The 16,308-nt window shown below is 44.0% G+C and overlaps 1 protein-coding gene across 3 annotated transcripts in view; it reads left to right on the top strand.

Moving 5' to 3' along the window:
* AP3M1 (adaptor related protein complex 3 subunit mu 1) overlaps positions 1-16,308 on the top strand; it is a 39,798-nt gene that overhangs the window by 5,504 nt on the left and 17,986 nt on the right. For all 3 annotated transcript variants that reach the window (XM_006273788.4, XM_059729740.1, XM_006273790.4), the window contains 2 exons: positions 14,729-15,004; positions 15,625-15,796. In XM_006273788.4, the coding sequence (XP_006273850.1) occupies positions 14,732-15,004; positions 15,625-15,796 (445 nt within the window). In that variant the 5' untranslated portion in view covers positions 14,729-14,731. The remainder of the gene's footprint in view (positions 1-14,728; positions 15,005-15,624; positions 15,797-16,308) is intronic.

The following is a 16,308-nucleotide window of genomic DNA, read 5'->3' as shown; positions in this document are numbered from 1 at the left end:
ATTTCAAATACTAAATGGAAACTTTATCCAAGTATATAATCTTTTCTTTTTTAGCCCTTAAGAAAAACCCTGAATACCTTACAGCTGGGTGCTCAACCCCTGGCTGCAGGGCTCCCCACGGAGCTCTGCAGGCTGTTGCTCTCTAGGCACTAGATCGGGCATGCAGGGTAGAATGGGACCCCAGTCCTAGCACATAGGGTCTGATCCAGCCCCATGCCACTTGTTTGGTCCATGGGATCACAGACTTGAACCGTACTACTTTACAATCATAAACTAGTAATTTGGCTTATGGAAAACTTTAAACCATTTACAATGAAATCAGAATTTCCTATTACATTCTGTGATGGGTATGGTATGGGAGGGGTGATGCCATGATGCCCCCTAGTGGCCGTTTTGATCCTGCCTGGCTCTTGCCAGTGCCTCCTAGGGTCTCACCCTGCATCCTTGCCTACCTTGTTAAAAGTAATGTGAGAAGGCTCCCCTTGGAGGCTGGTGAGCCTAGGGTTCCCTCTCCTTGGGTCCTACTTGCCTTAGTGGCTAAATTCATGGCCACTCATAAAGCCAAGCCTTGCAGGTGCTACTACTTGACCACTCTTATGAGGCACCTTGCCATAGTACAAAGTTTGGCCTCCTCTGGCTTCCAAGCCCTTGTGAGGGTCTCAGCCTTTGCAGCTGCTGCCTCTTTTCTCTAGCTGGCCTCCTTTAACCTAGGCTCACTGAACCAGGTCTCGGCTTACGAGCTCCAACCCCTGTTTGGCCTTTCTCAGGCACTGGCCGTCTCTGGCTTACATCCTGCCATGGCAGTGTTCTAAGCTCTGGCATGCCCCTGTGGCACCCCACTGTGGCGGCCTCATTCAGCCACACCCAGTCCAGTGGTGATGCAGCAAGCCAAATTAAATGTCTATTAATACAAAAAAAACACAGGCGTACTGCTTGCAACACCTGTTGCTCCCAAACTATAATATACTTGGGCTAGACCTGCCTCCCCCTTGTGAGCAGGCTCCCTGAGGCTGCTTCACACAGTCAGCTTCTCCATAGAAGCTCCTTCTGCTTGCAGAACCTAATTGCCAGCTTTGGGACAGGAATTGTGTGTCCTGGAGGCCCTCCTGCCTTCCCCTCAGCCTGGCACAGGGGTATTTAATAATCAAAGGACTGACTGCAAGTGCTCCTGCTACTCACTTCTATTAAAGTGATAGAGGCACCTGGTGTCATGGCACATGCCCCTTCCTCCTGGACCAGCAGCTTCAATCCCCACCTCTCTCAATAGAGTTTCTTTCAGTTCTCCCCTTTGATTCCATAGGTCACTGCTCCCCTCTGCCTGTAGCATGCTTTTGCACAGGTGTCAAGGGCTCTGATTAAGTCCCCCTCAACCTCCCTGGCTGAGTAACGACTTGGGTCTGCTGTTACACCTTCCTATTACCGCTAGCTTTTTTCTATCTGATTTCTTTTTTTCTCTTCATCCTTTTTCCAGTCACTTATGTTATACCTGCTTCCATGCACACAATGCACGTTATTTTTAATAGGGGTTCTAATATTTCTATTACAAGCATTTGGTCTTTCTACAATGCTTTTTTTAAGTACAGATTTTCTACCTGTCTGTTTTCAATCTTTAAAGGGCTTCCCAAGGAAGACTTGTGGCACTCAAGATAGTTGATGTGTAAACTAAATTTGGGAGGCCTAATTCTTCTGTTTTCACACATGCAAGCACCAATCCATTGAAGCTGGTGGGATTAAGAGGTCTACTTATGTGCTATACCATATGGAGGCAAAGGAAATATTTAAGAAAATGTATGTCACTTTTGTGCCATCCAGATCATTAATATGGCTGAGTACAGTGAGTGAGAAATAGGGGGTGCATGTGCATCCCCAAGAGTGCTGGTGCACCCCCTGTCAGCCCATGCTCCCTGTTTAGCTGGGGCAGCAGGTGGGAGCACCAGTGCCGCCCCCCCCCCCCCCCCCCCCCCCCCGTGAGTGCTGGCCAGGGAGCGGGGCTGCCAGCAAAAGTGGAAGTGGCAACGGGAGTTGTGGAAGTGGTACGGCCACTTTTATGGTCAGTGAGACCGGCTGACGCCCACCCCCCGCCCCCCAGGTCACTCACTCAAGAGGTACCAGACACCCATGGCTGAATAAGTGTCTAACCCCTGGAATGAAGTGGAGTAGCTTGGAAGATGCACTGCAATTTAGGAAGGTCCCTATACATTAGAGTAAATTGGCAGTACAGCAGCACCTTTAATCTTGCACTTGTAGCTCCCTGCCCCCCTCTCCCTCCCCCACCACTGCTGAGTGGCCAAGAGGCAAAAACTGTAGCATTCATTGCCTCTCAGCCACTTGGTGGCAGGGGGTGGGGAGGGGGAAGCGAGGCGCACTACTAAGATATAGTTTCATAGTTGTTAGGGTCTGGAAGGACCTTACAGATCATCATAATGACTTTCCTTTAACTGCCTATACATTTTAATCCAGCATTTCAAGACTTGGGCACTGTGCAGATATGTCACTTTTTAAATCCAAAATATCTATTAAAATTAAAACTGACCTTGTGAGAGAAGCAGCAGGGGGATAATTATGCTGTCTCTCTGCTGTTGTGCCTTCATAGCCTCTGTGTTGTAGAGCTCTGCGCTGTGCTGCTGTGTGCAGTGTACTGGGGTATGGTGATGGGAGAATCTCACCGAGCCTGTAACCCTTGGTTTCTAGCTTCCTAATGTGCGAGCCGGGCCCCGATCCCGCCCTTGTCGCCATGCGTGGCGGTGATTCCGATCCCATTCTGGCCACCATGGGCAAGCCGGGGGCGAACCGGGGTCATACCAGACCCGTCTCCAGTGCACGCAGGGTGTGGCCAGCAGCCCGGGCACGTGGGGTGGGAGAGAACCGTGGGGCGGTTTAGCGCACGTGAGTTAGAATTAGTTACGGAGGCGTAATGGTTGATTGAAAAGATTGTTTACTTACATCCAAAGATGGTATTGGTGTAGGCTGGACAAGTTTCCAGGCACAGCTCCTGCTTGAACCCTCGTTGGAGGACTCTGACAAATCGATTGCTCCCACGGAGTTTGCTAGGCTCCGCGGGTCCGGTTAAGTTGGGTTCGAAAGTTTCCCTGGAGTTATTTAGGCTCCACGGGTCCGATAAGTTTTCCCCGGAGTTTGCTAGGCTCCGCGGGGTCCGAAGTTACAGGAAAGGGATACGTCTAGGATTGCGCTCGGCGACGGGGAGAGGCAAGAAGCAAAAGCTCTGTAGGCTCGGTTCCATTGCCTCTATTGCCTGCTTAGGAGAGGTGCGCCGGGTCCGCGAGGGTCCGCAGTGCTTGGAGATCTTCACGCAGAATCTCTCTCTCTTCCTCCCTCCTCCGGCTTGGGCGGAAACTACCCAAGCCTTATGTACCGCTAGCAAGCCAATCGCTAGCCGCCACGTGTGCCTAAATTTGGAATCGGCCAATAACATGGCGCGGATCCTAATACAAATGGCGGGAACCTCTTTACAACGTGTATCACTACGGTGCAAGAAAGATGCACACTGCAAAGAAGCTGCAATCCGGCGGGAAATTCCCCGTTGCACCAGAGCTCTCTCTAGCAGCAGAGAACTCTACCGTGCAAAGAAAGCGACAAATTTGGCGGGAAATAATTTAGCGGTGCCGAAGCGCGCGCACACAAACAAAAAAATCACACCTTTGGGTTGTGACACCTAATAGCCCAAATCTGCAAAATGTTCATAATTCTCACTGGCACTTGTAGAATTTCAGGCAATTGGCAACTTCCCTGATAGGTTTCCATTCTTTAAAACTCACATAAATCTCTCTGGCATTAAACATGCCATTCTGTATTCATTTTGCTTAGTGTAGTATGTGACCTATTTTGAATAGTGAATTTCTTCAGAAATTCCCTTAACGTTCTTCAGCTGATTTCATGGGACGGGATGCTTGCTACAAACACAGTTCCACCCATATTTTCCCAGAATGAGTATTAGGAATGAGTGGCATCTGTTCTCTTGCCAAGTGGATTGGATTTTTTTTCAAAAAAGTTGGAAAAAAATTAAATCCTTGAATACACCAAAAGGAAATGAGATGATTAAACACTGAGTATTTATTTGTTGGGTGTCACTAAGAGATGGGGTGTATCCGAGTCTGCCAGTGATGGAGTGTTTGGGTTGGAAACAAATTAAATTGAGACAGCATGTAAACATATGGAAAGCCTACCAGCTGGTAGCGGACATGCTATGCAAATTTCTGCTTGCAATACAGGCTGTGATTTTTGTTATTGAAAACATGAAGGAGGATGGAAAGGGCACCCCCCCACCCCATAATACACTACTAATTAAAAGCAAATTTAAAGCACTCCTAAGGGACCACTTACTTTCAAAAAATAAATCCAGAAAGTGATTATCAATGGTAAGAGAATAAAGCTAAAGATGAGAGCAACATGAGGAAAGCAGACAACTGTTTCTCTGTTTGTACCTCTGTTTAATCAGATTGGTTACACACATAGCTCTGATCTAGTACAAATGCAAAGAAAGTAGATGTTGATTAAACAAAGCCCTTGTTAGTCTTGGTCTCACTCACCTGAAGTTCCCAGAATCAAAATAGTTATAAGTAAGAGAAATACCTCTCAAGACTCTAGGTAGTTATGAATTGAATACATAGTATTTTTCTCCTAATTATGGGTGAACTGAGAGATTTTAGGGGCCAATACTGATAGCTGATTTTTAAGGAGGCATATTAGCTGATGCCAATCAGATTTACAATACAGCTGTGTGCAGCTGGTAAGTCTTTGGTGGAAGGGGAGTAGGGGGGAAGGGGTATGGGGGTGCAAATCAAGGCTCCTGTGGTGGGGGAGGGAGTAGGGCTATGGGCAGGTGCTGCCCAGCTGGGGCAGGGTGCAGGATGGAGCCATAGCTCATCTGGGGGGCACAGGGCAGGGGGTGTGGTTCCCACCACTGCACACCCTGGAAGGGCATGGGGAGGGGGGCAGCATGTGCCCCTGGATCTGGGCAGGTGGGCTGCAGCTGCGTGGGGCATGGGGGGGGGGGATTGGGCTGAGGCTGCAGTCAGGGTGGGTGGCAGTGGTGCCGGGAAGGGGACTACAGGGAGGCCCCCCCCCCCCCCAAAAAAAAAATTTTTTGCCATAGCCCACCCTTCCAGCACCGCCACTGCTTGCCCCAAAAGCAGCCCTGAGCCAACCTCACCCCCATGCACTGGGAAGAGTCTGGTGCAGCCCTGGCCCCAGCCCGCAGGTGGAGCACCCCTCCCCCCACAGATCTGAGGGCACATGCCCCCCCCTGTGCCCTTCTGGGGTGCAGGCAGTGGCGGGAGCCGCTCTGCCATGCTCCCCAGATGAACTGCTCGTGGCTCCATCCTGCATCCTGTCCTGGCTGGGCAGCACCTGCCCCAGCCCCGCTCCCTCCCTCACCATGGGGGACATTAATCTGCCCCCCCACACCCCTTCCTTCCCCCTTCTCCTTCCTCCACAATACTCCCCTTCTTCCTCTTACCAGCTGCATGCAACTCTTCAAGCTGCCAGGCTGTGCTCCTCGCTGCCTGAGTGCTACGCTGCAGCTGCATGCATGCATGGCCATTTATTGGCCACATCAGGCCTAATTTCGATGCAATCAATTTTCTTTATTTCGGTGCTAATCTGATATTGGACCAATGTATCAGTGTACCTCTAGTTGTAATAGTAAATGACAGGTGAATTATGCATCTTTATAAATGAAAGGATTAATGATATTCAGATACTTGTATTAAGGAGCATCAACAGAAAAGAAAATCCAGTCACTTGTACTTAAATGAGACGGAATCTTTTGGAAGCAGTAGTTAAACATCTGCAATTCAGTTTTGTCACAGGCTGCATTATTGAATGTCAACAAAAGCTAAATGGTAGAATTGTCTGTCTAGGATCTAGTTTACATGAGAACAGGGTCTAGCATTATGTGAGAGAAATATTGGAGGATCTTAAACAGTTAAACAAGGAAATGTCATTTTTATGCCCGGATTTTTAAAAGGAGCCTACAAAAACTAAGTATGCTGATCCCATTGAAATCAAGACATCTCACACTCTGGCTCTTGGGAGAAATTTGTTTTAGTGGTTTTATGTATAACATGCCATTAGCAGGACCACTTATTCTTTTATACTTTCCAAAAGGAGAATATATTCTTAATCTCACAGGCCTTTACATTGGAGCTCAGGGAGCCAGTGACTTTCATGGGCAGGGGTTTATGGTGCATACAGCTTGCCCTTACCCCACCCTCCAAGTATGAGTCATTCATAATAGACTTGAGTTGTTGGACTTTGCTTGGTGCAGAGCTAGGACATGAGGGGAGGGGTCAGAAACATGTGGAAGTGTGTTGAAGATGCTAGAGCAGTGCAAGCAGCATTCTGCCCTTTTTCCAAGTCTAGATCACTAGGGCTATGCTCTGAGGGGCTGGAACAACCTTAGTTAACATAAGAGATCAACAAAATGCCATTTGGGGAAAAAAATTATGGGAAACTGGGTTTTCAAGATGTACTTTTTCTGTCACCCCTCTATAAACAAGGAGTATCCCTTGAATGGATCTTTGCTCTTTGGGAACTCAGAAGAGCTGAAAAAGCAGAACCAGAGGTTAAGTACCTTCCCCTCTAGTAATGTAATTAGAGGGCAAGCAAAAAGGAACCACCTGTTCTTAGACAAGGTACTATATACTACCTGTGCAACAGAACTGTAACTCAGTCCACTGAGTGATAGATATCCCAGCATACCAACAACATGCATGCTTGTGCTTGACTCTGAAAGATGGCACAGAAGACTCTGGAAACGCGTTGCATGAGCACTGTAAGACAAAGTCTATCTGCTTCTCTTTGTCTGTCTTAGGTCAGGCATAGGAAATAGGAGCTATCTCCCCCTTGTCTGTATTCAAAAACAAAGCCACCCAGTTTTGTATAATACTCTCTCACCCTTTCCTTGGAAAGTTTCTTTCCAAGACACAGCTTTCACTTGTTCCTCCTAAGGCTCTGGGAAGCACAGCCCTGTATGTCACCAGACTGTATATAATCCTCCTGACAAGACCATCTCTGTGCATCACTACTGATGCAGGCTAAAGAACTCAACACTGAAATAAAGTACATGTGCACCTCTTACCATGCATGTTACAGTAACAGCTCTGTCAACCTGCTCTAGTTACTGTCCATCATTCAGTATAAGCATACTGAATGCAGTGACAGCAACTGGAATATGTGCAGATGAATTCTGTGGTTCAAAGCTACAGAATGCTGCACAACCAGTGATATGCTTCTGGTCATCAAGGTCCCAACATTTCCAGAACCATTCCCTTGTTAGCTCTTGAGGGCAGAGTTCAGGTTGCACTGCAAGGGTTACGTACATACTTTCTTCTTTTCCTGGTTTTCATAAATGGACATGTAGCTTGGTTTCATGTTCTGGCAGGTCGTGTGGCATCACCAGGCTGTTATTGCTGAATAAATAAAGTTTTGAAGCAGTTAATTGTAGGTAACGATAGGCATGTGCCCTCAGTGATTGCTCCTGAAAACACTACCATAATTCTTTACCAATACACAACACTCCTCTTGGGTGGTTTTGCTGTGCCTTTCATCCAGGTTTTCCATTTGGTCAGACACTGAGGAAGGAACAAAACCATAGTATCTAAATTTGGTCAAAAAGGAGAAAACAGTAATCTGCATAACAAACATATGTTGGACAAAAAATGTTCTCCTCTGGGGCCCTTCTGTTCCCTTGGAACTGGAAGAGTGACTAGAAAGAAGGAAGTGAGATCCCCTGTAACAGAGGTCTTGACAAGAACAAGTAGTTTGTCTTTGAGCAAAAGGAGCACTGAAAAGCAATTTCCTTCACCTCTACATGAAATTTCTCAATCAAGTCAACAATGCAGCAGCTCAGGGGTATCAAAAGCTACTAGTTTACTTACAGTAACTACCTATGGCTTAACTGTTGAATTGTGGATGAGTATTCAAAGCCTGTTCCTTATGGGAGCTCTCTGCTTCCAGGTCTTTATATATCTGCACTCTAAGCATTGCTGGAGATAGAGAGTCTTCAGTGGAGTACTTAAGACTATAGAGGTGGAAGGCATTTCTGGGCCCTTAAATCCAGTTCCCTGCATTTGCAGGCAACTAACTACACAGAGGGCATGTCTACATGAGACACTGACTGCGCAGTAGCCTGATACTACTGCACAGTAGTGTTGCGTGGCAAAAACCTTGCCGAGACGCTACTGTGCAATAACATTACTTAAAGGCATTTGCTGACACTACTGTGCTGTAACTCCAGTTACTGTGCATTTATTTAGTACTTGCTAATACATGTACTAAATAAATGCACAGTAACAACTGTGTGGTAGCATCTTATGTAGATGCACCAAGAGATTTAAAAAAAAAAAAAAAAAAAGGGTATTTCAATCTCTTACATGCTGCCGCCACCTGGCATGAGCTAGAAATACCAACAACACTAACATTCCAAAGATCAAAAAGACAGGAAGGCTGCCAGTGCCCTGCCACTGTAGTTGCATATACTGAGAGGATCTTAGGAAGAAAACCATACCGTGTGCCACAGAGGCAAAATCTCTGTAGTCCATGTTAGTCTGACCTAAAGCTGTTGATCAGCTTGACCTTGAATAGAAGAGCAAGATCCTCTTGCCAAGATGCCTGTGAGGTTTCTAATGCTAACACACTCCAGTCAAAACTCCTAGCTTTAGCTGTAGCCAAAGTTCAGTCTGTCAGAGAAAAGTAGAACAGAAAAAATGCATAAGCTAATAAAGTACTGGAAATCATGGGGGCCAGGGGAGAATTCTTCATATCCCTTCCAGGTGACCAATAGAAGCCCTGAAGCATGGGATTCCTAGGCATCTACCACACTATATAAAAAGTATCTCTGTACCCTAACACAAAGATGGCAAATATTTGAATCCACATATCCCATACACTGGTTTTCAAACAAGAATTCCCTACCATAAACTTACTGGGTTTGATAATAAGGGCTTCAGACCTTTTTGCTCTTACTGTTTGTCCTGAAAAAACAATACAAAACTTTTTAAACAGTAGATTTGAATTGATAAGACTTCCAGATTATTCAAAACCAGTTTTTAGCCCATTTAGAGTTATTCAGCTTCCTGGGAAGGTTCACCAGCAGCCAGTGTGGAAGTACTTGGGGGGGGGGGGGGGGGTGAGTGAGTGAGTGAAGTTTTTTGTTTTTGTTTTTTATTTAAATTTCACAAGTTTTGATCTTTGACCTCTCTACTTTTAGTGTCCTAATCCTAAAAATGTCTTGCCGTTTGACTGCTGATATCATTTACTTGACCTATTGGTGTGAGTAGCAATTTTATGATAGATTTGCTTATGTACCAATGTTAAGACATGATTTCTTACCCATGATAGTACAGTGCTTAGTTCTTTTCATTGCAAGACAACATTTGACTCAAGATAGATGAGGGGATGAGGAACAAGAGTTGAATGATTTCTGTGTTGCCTGTAGAAGTCTGGTGATGGAAAGCTTGGCTGGTTAGAGAATCTTAAATCCTGGGGAATACCATAAATAGTTTCTGAAGTAATATCTTTCATAGCACTAATAGTAAAATAATCCAGTGATCTCTGAAATAGTATTCATTAAGCAAGTATGTGATTAGCTAATCTCTTAAAGGGAAATTGTTGCCATCTATTCAGTGTCCTGCGTAAGATAAATTAGTAGTTTTGGTTTAGTTCTTATTTATCCCATGCACTGGTACAAGCTAGGGGCTGACAGGCTAGGCAGCAGTCCTTTAGAAAAGGGACCTGGGTGTTATAGTGGACAATAAACTGAGTATGAGCCAACAGTGTGCCCTTGTTGCCAGGAAGGCTAACGGCATACTGGGCTGCATTGGTAAGAGTGTTGCTAGCAGATAGAGGGAAGAAATTAATCCCCCTTATTCAGCACTGGTGAAGCTGCATCTGGAGTAGTGTGTCCAGTTTAGGGCCCCCCACTACAAAAAGGATGTGGACAACTTGGAGAAAGTCCAGTGGAGGGCATGAAAAATGGTGAGAGGGCTGAGGTACATGACTTCTGAGGAGAGGCTGAGAGAACTAGGCTTATTCAGTGTAGAGAAGAGAAGCCTGAGAGGGGATTTAATAGCTTCATCTACTTTGAAGTGTGGTTCCAAAGAGGATGGAGTGGAACTGTTCTTAGTGGTGGCAGATGAGAGGACAAGGAGCAACGGTCCTAAGTTGCAGCACGGGAAGTTTAGGTTAGACATTAGGAAAAACTTTCTCACTAGGAGGGTATTAAAACACTGGAACAGGTTACCCAGAGAGGTTGTGTCACTGGAGTTTTTTAAGACCCGGATAGACAAAGCCTTGGCTGGGATGATCTAGTTGGGGATGGTCCTGCTTTGCACAGGGGTTTGAACTAGATGACATGAGGTCCCGTCCAACCCTAATTTTCTGTGATTCTAAGTAGGTGTCCATATCACAACCAGAGCTTCTTCCTTAGCAGTATCACCAGAGAAACTTATAGCTGAATGTTGTGATGGTTGACTTGTCTTTTTTACTAGAAGGTGAGGCCGTAAAGGTGATGCCCAGAAGTAGAACTTGGTTTATAGCTGCTTGCACTGTACTTGACCCACGGAGTGAGCTTTTTGTTTCCAGAGTTCTTAAACCAGCTGTTCTGGCAGCACTAAAGTAATCTATGAAAAGGGGATGCTGGAGCTGGGCTTAAAATAGTAAAGCTCTGTCAGAGAAATTAAAGTTTGGAATTTCTGTAAAAACTGCCATGAAATATAACTTAACCTAGAACAGCTGAGTAATAAGCACCAGTTGTGTTGCCTTGTAAGAGCATAATCAGGATTTATCACATATGAAGTGATTGCGATAACACAACCAACCCAGAAGTGTGCACCAGGATAGCATGTTATGATCAGAATGTAAAGAAATAGATTTTAGCCAGCAGGCCTGCAATTTAATGTAAATGCTGTGTTTATATATTTTTAAAGAATGTGTCAGGGAGGGTTGCCAGTTGGTAGAACCTGGGTAAGTGTTGATTACAGTACAACTTTTAGATCTTAAAAAAAACCCAACAAAAAACTGATATAGATGTCTGATGTACTGAGAGCCTGATGCAAAGCCCATTGCAGATCTGGACCTATTCTGATCAGTGGGGTGTCTTCACTGGGTGCAGTGAGCTTTAGATCAGGCCGTTGTGGAAATGGAGTCCTTCAGTGGCAGCTGAGGCCACTGCTGCTTGTACCAAACATTTCCTATGCAACTTTCTCTGCATTTGTTGTGAATCAGGGTTTGTCTTTGTTAACAGATATGCTATTGTATCCATATTAAAATGTACAGAGAACTTTTCTAAGCTTTCATAGCTGATCACTTTCAAATGTTTGAGCTGCATTGACATGAAACAATACTGACATTCAGTGGTTAATTAGAATTACCGCAGTTGTGTGACCAAAAGAGATTTTGGAGGGTTTTAACGTTCAGTGCCTGCTAAATTCAGGACTTGTTTAGTTGAACTGGATTAAAGCAATTATGGCAAGGCTGCCGTGTCATTAAAAACATTCCCTTGCTTTATAAAAATTATCCATCTTTTTTTCCTATTGCTGTTCCAGAAACACAATAAATACAATTAGCATTGGATTTGCTTAATATATGTCAAGAAGAGAACTAGTTTATAGCTTTATTTCCTTCCCTATCTGTAACTATTGGCATCAAGGAGTGTGTCTACATGAGATGCTTTACTCAAGATTAGCACAAATTATTGCGCTGTAAGCATTGCCATCTACACATGCAGATACTGTGCAGTAATTTGTGCTCATCACAAGTAAATTTGCTACCTGTAAATGGAAGTATTGTTACTGCGCAGTATGGCAAGTGTAGACAGCCAGTCGGGAACAAACCTGGGCTGCTCCTGGACAGCAGGGGGCGGGAGATTGCTCCCTGCTGGGGCAGGCTTTGCCACTGGTGCCCAGGTAGGGACACTGTCCTCCTGCCTCTGCTCCCCAATCACGGAGTGGGGGCTGGAAGATTTTCCTAGCCCTCACTCTGCAACTGCAGTTGTGGAGCTGGGTCTGGGAACAGGCTGGATGCAGTCTTCCAGCCCTCATTCCTACAATTGTAGAGAGGAGGCTGGGAACAAGCTCCCAGCCTGTTTGTGGAGTGCGGGCTGGGAACTCCATGAATGGGGAGAGTTCACCCTCCAGCCTGGAGCTGGCTGGGACCTGCCCCTGACTAGGACAGTTCCTGGCCAGCCCCAGGCTGTGCAGGGAAGTCTACATATGCAGCCTGGAGGTGGTTGGGGACTGTCCTGTTTCGGGCAATCCCCAGCCAGCTCCAGGCTGCACATGCAAACTTCCCCACAGAGCCTAGGGCTAGCTGAAAACTATCCCAGTCAGAGGCAGGTCCTCCAGCCCTGTGCTCCTATCAAGCAACTGAAGTGCAGGGCTTGGGAAGAGCTGCCGGGGACAGGGTGCAGGTCCCAGTCCCCTGCCCCAGTCTGCCAGTTGGGGCAGTTAGCAGCAAGACCCTGGCTGAGTGGGGAATCTGGATGCTAACTGCCCTACTGTTGCCCTGTGGGGTAAGGCCAACTCTCAATATTGCGCTGTTAGACAGGAGGGTGTGACACAATTGTGTGTGCGCACGCGCGCACACACACACACACCCCCAGCTCAGGCACATGCATACCTATCACCAATTCAAGCACATACACTATACACCCCAAAAGTTAGACACAGATCTCTAATTTGTATATCATGCGCACAATGCCATATATACACACACACACTCACCAGTTCACACACGTGCAACCCACCTACACATACACAAGCTGCTCCAGGAGGCTGGTGCTGGGCCAGCGGGGGCAGGAGTAGACTGCTGTCAGGAGCAGCAAATCCACTTCTGCATCCCCACATGTGTAGATGCTTGCCCAGGGTAGTTTATGCTAGAGCAAACCCATCCTACAGCATTTGCACATGTAGACGCACCCAAGGATTCCTAAAAGTCCTCCTTTTAAGTGACCTCTTGGCTCAGAATGTATATTTACCTGTGTAATGGCCAAAGATGTGTCCTTTTTATGCATCTTCCCTAAGAAAAGAGATGCTTTTAATATAAATTAGCTAACTTTGGTTAAAGACCCTTTGGAGACAAGGCAGTTAATCCGTTTCACAGAATTAAGAGGGTGAGTTAGACTAAGCTGCTTCATGGCTATCAGAAGTGCATTTTTCCAGTAAGATAAATGAGTACACAGATTCAACATAATAAACAGATGCTTGAGTTGTAATAATGACGGAGAGAGTCTTATCTGGAGTTAAGCCTTGTATCAGACTGCTGGAAAAATTGCTTAAGGCATGTAGTATGAAATGGTCAGTGTTTCCTGGTTAGCTCTTCTTATGGGTGTACCGCTAAATGTGGCAGTTTTGGGAGTGAGTAAATGTTTTGTCATTGTTAGGTTTGTTGTGGAATACAACCTATTGCCATCTGAAGTCCATTTTAGCCAACCTATCCAGATTAAAGGAAAATATCCATACAGCTTTCCTTGGCTATATGAATTTAGTTGCTGTTCTTCCCTCCAACTAGTACTCTAGAAATTAATACCTATTAACTATGCTGTTTCTTCACATCTGTCTAAATAACTTTCTGAACCTAGATATTGAGCACCAACGCTAATATTTTAATCCCCCCAAGGTAATGCATTGAGCTTCCTTGCTATTTTTAAATGTGTGGAAGTGCTACCCCAACTTCTGATAGAGGTAGCCTCTTTGGCAGTTACAAAGAGAGTATTTTGTTGGGGTTTTTTGTTTTTTAGCTAGTTTGGTTAGCTAGTTCACTTCACTGCCTGATTCATTCAAAGCTGTGAAACAGAATGGCAATTAAGACAACAAAGACAGCTTATTTTCCGCATCTACTATGTGAATGAAAATCATATGAGACTGAGATCAAATGTTTTTGTGATTATCATAACTAGTTATGACTTTCAAGACTCTAGTTTATTTACTACAAATAATATATATTGGCTACATTTAATAAATCTGTTAGTTTTTTAAAGTAAAGCATATTTAGACAAATATGCTTCTTTCTTAGGTATCTTGGACACTTAAAGTAGGGAGTTCTTTTGTATTTATTTAATTGTGTAACTGGTAACTAAAACATTTTTGTAAAATGCTGTATTTAAATGTCATTCTTATTTTCATTTTAATACAGCTTCAAGCACATTACAAGTAGATGAGTAAACATTTTGTCAATAACAATGTCATGTACCAATTTCAAATGAAACTAATGTAAAAATTAAGCAAGCATCTCAATAAATGTTAAGCTGCATAGTTGCTTAAACAAACATGTGTTCATTTTGTTTGTCTACCTGGTTACTGAAAAATAGTCCCAGGTTCAGTAGAAGGGCTACATTTTAGTTGCAAATAATATATATTGCAATAGTTACCAAGCCAAAAGAATCTGCCTTTCTTTATGAAAAAACCTGAAGTAGAAATGCGGAACAGGAATTAAAATTATTATTTAAATCAAATTTCCTGCTTCATTAAAATAATGAGTTAAGCTATTTTAAATCAAACCATTTTGATTTATTGTTAGCATGGGTATGTTTTGTAGAATGTCTTTTACTTACTGATTTTACTGTAATATTTAATATTTGATGTGGTGACTTAAAAAAAAATCAGTGTAGCATGGTACAGAATTGCCACCACTGTAAGGGAGAGCTGTGAGAATTGATATCAGTCTTAGTCATTTCTGTTTGTTTTAACTTGTGTGAATGTGTCTCCAACAGAAAATGATCCACAGTCTGTTTCTTATAAACTGTTCTGGTGATATATTCTTGGAGAAGCACTGGAAGAGCGTTGTGAGCCAATCTGTGTGTGATTATTTCTTTGAAGCTCAGGAAAAAGCAGTCGATGTTGAGAATGTGCCCCCTGTCATCTCAACGCCACACCACTACCTCATCAGCATCTACCGGGATAAAATCTTCTTTGTGTCTGTCATACAGACAGAAGTGCCACCACTCTTTGTAATTGAATTCCTGCACCGCGTCGCAGATACTTTTCAGGTCTGTCACTGGTATAATCTTGGAATTGTCAGATTGCCTCAAGTGTCTCTTGCAAAAGCTTAAGTATTTTGAACTAGCTAAACCCTTCCAGTCAATGATTTCCCCTTTGAAAACTGAGGATTCAAACCAAAAGCCAAGCATTGGTTTATAAAGCACACACTTACCTAAGATTTTGCTTTTTCATTTGGCTTGTGGCTATACATAGATTTAAGTGCACACAAGGAGAATGTTGTTTTACAAAAGCAGCCTTTCTTTAGGTAAGCTTTTATAATGTTCCCTTCATACTGATTGGATGGAACTAAGTATCAATTATAATTCTATTTTTGGTAACAATTTCATTGGAGAGGGCACTTACCCTGCTGTACCATAAACCTACTTCTTGGAGTAGAAATCACTGAAGAATCTCTCTCTTGCTGAACTTGGAGTGAGTGGTCCCAGGAGAGCTGAAAACTGGACTGCACCCAGAGATATGTTCCAGACTTGTGCTGTACTTCATAGGAGTTATCTAATTAAAAATATGCATTAACATTAGTAATAGCATTTCTATACAGCTTTATCTCTAAGTAAACTCAAATTGTCAAGCATTTTAACATGACTAAAAATTCTTTCCCTTTGTTCAGGATTATTTTGGTGAGTGTTCCGAGACCGCGATTAAGGACAATGTGGTTATTGTATACGAGCTTCTAGAAGAAATGTTAGACAATGGCTTTCCATTGGCAACAGAATCAAACATCTTGAAAGAGTTGATTAAGCCTCCCACAATTTTGCGCTCTGTCGTCAACTCTATCACAGGTATGATTTTAAAATAGCCAACTGGCTTTAAAGGTAGCTTTTTCTCTCTCCTTTTTCGTTTTAATACAACAAAGTGACTTCATGTTTTAGATTAATGACCTTCGTTCTGTCCTGATATAGACAGCTAAGGGTATCCTTTCAAAAGTATTGAAGTGACTTAGGAGCCTAAGGATTTATCTTCACTGCAGAGTTCAGTCTAACAACTCAAGCTACTGAGACTGCCATTGCTTTAACGGTGGCTTCAGCACTAAGGCAGCAAAGCTGGTGTGATTGCAGTTTTGGTGGTTGGGGGAGATGATCTTTTTATACTTCTTGCTGGCATAGCTATGCCAGTACAGCTGTGTCATATAGATAATGGTTTTATGTAGCTTGAGCAAGAGCTTTCCAAAAAACACGAACACCACAGTTTTGTATTGCAATACAGATGAGCTGAGTACTCAATATATCAGTGATTCCAGTATTGTCACTGCATGAGTTTCAGCTCGCATCAAGTGGACCAGCTTGCTTAAGTT

Source organism: Alligator mississippiensis, chromosome 6 (genome assembly GCF_030867095.1).
Source record: "Alligator mississippiensis isolate rAllMis1 chromosome 6, rAllMis1, whole genome shotgun sequence".
Taxonomy (NCBI): Eukaryota; Metazoa; Chordata; order Crocodylia; family Alligatoridae; genus Alligator; species Alligator mississippiensis.
This window is presented reverse-complemented; position numbering and strand designations above follow the sequence as displayed.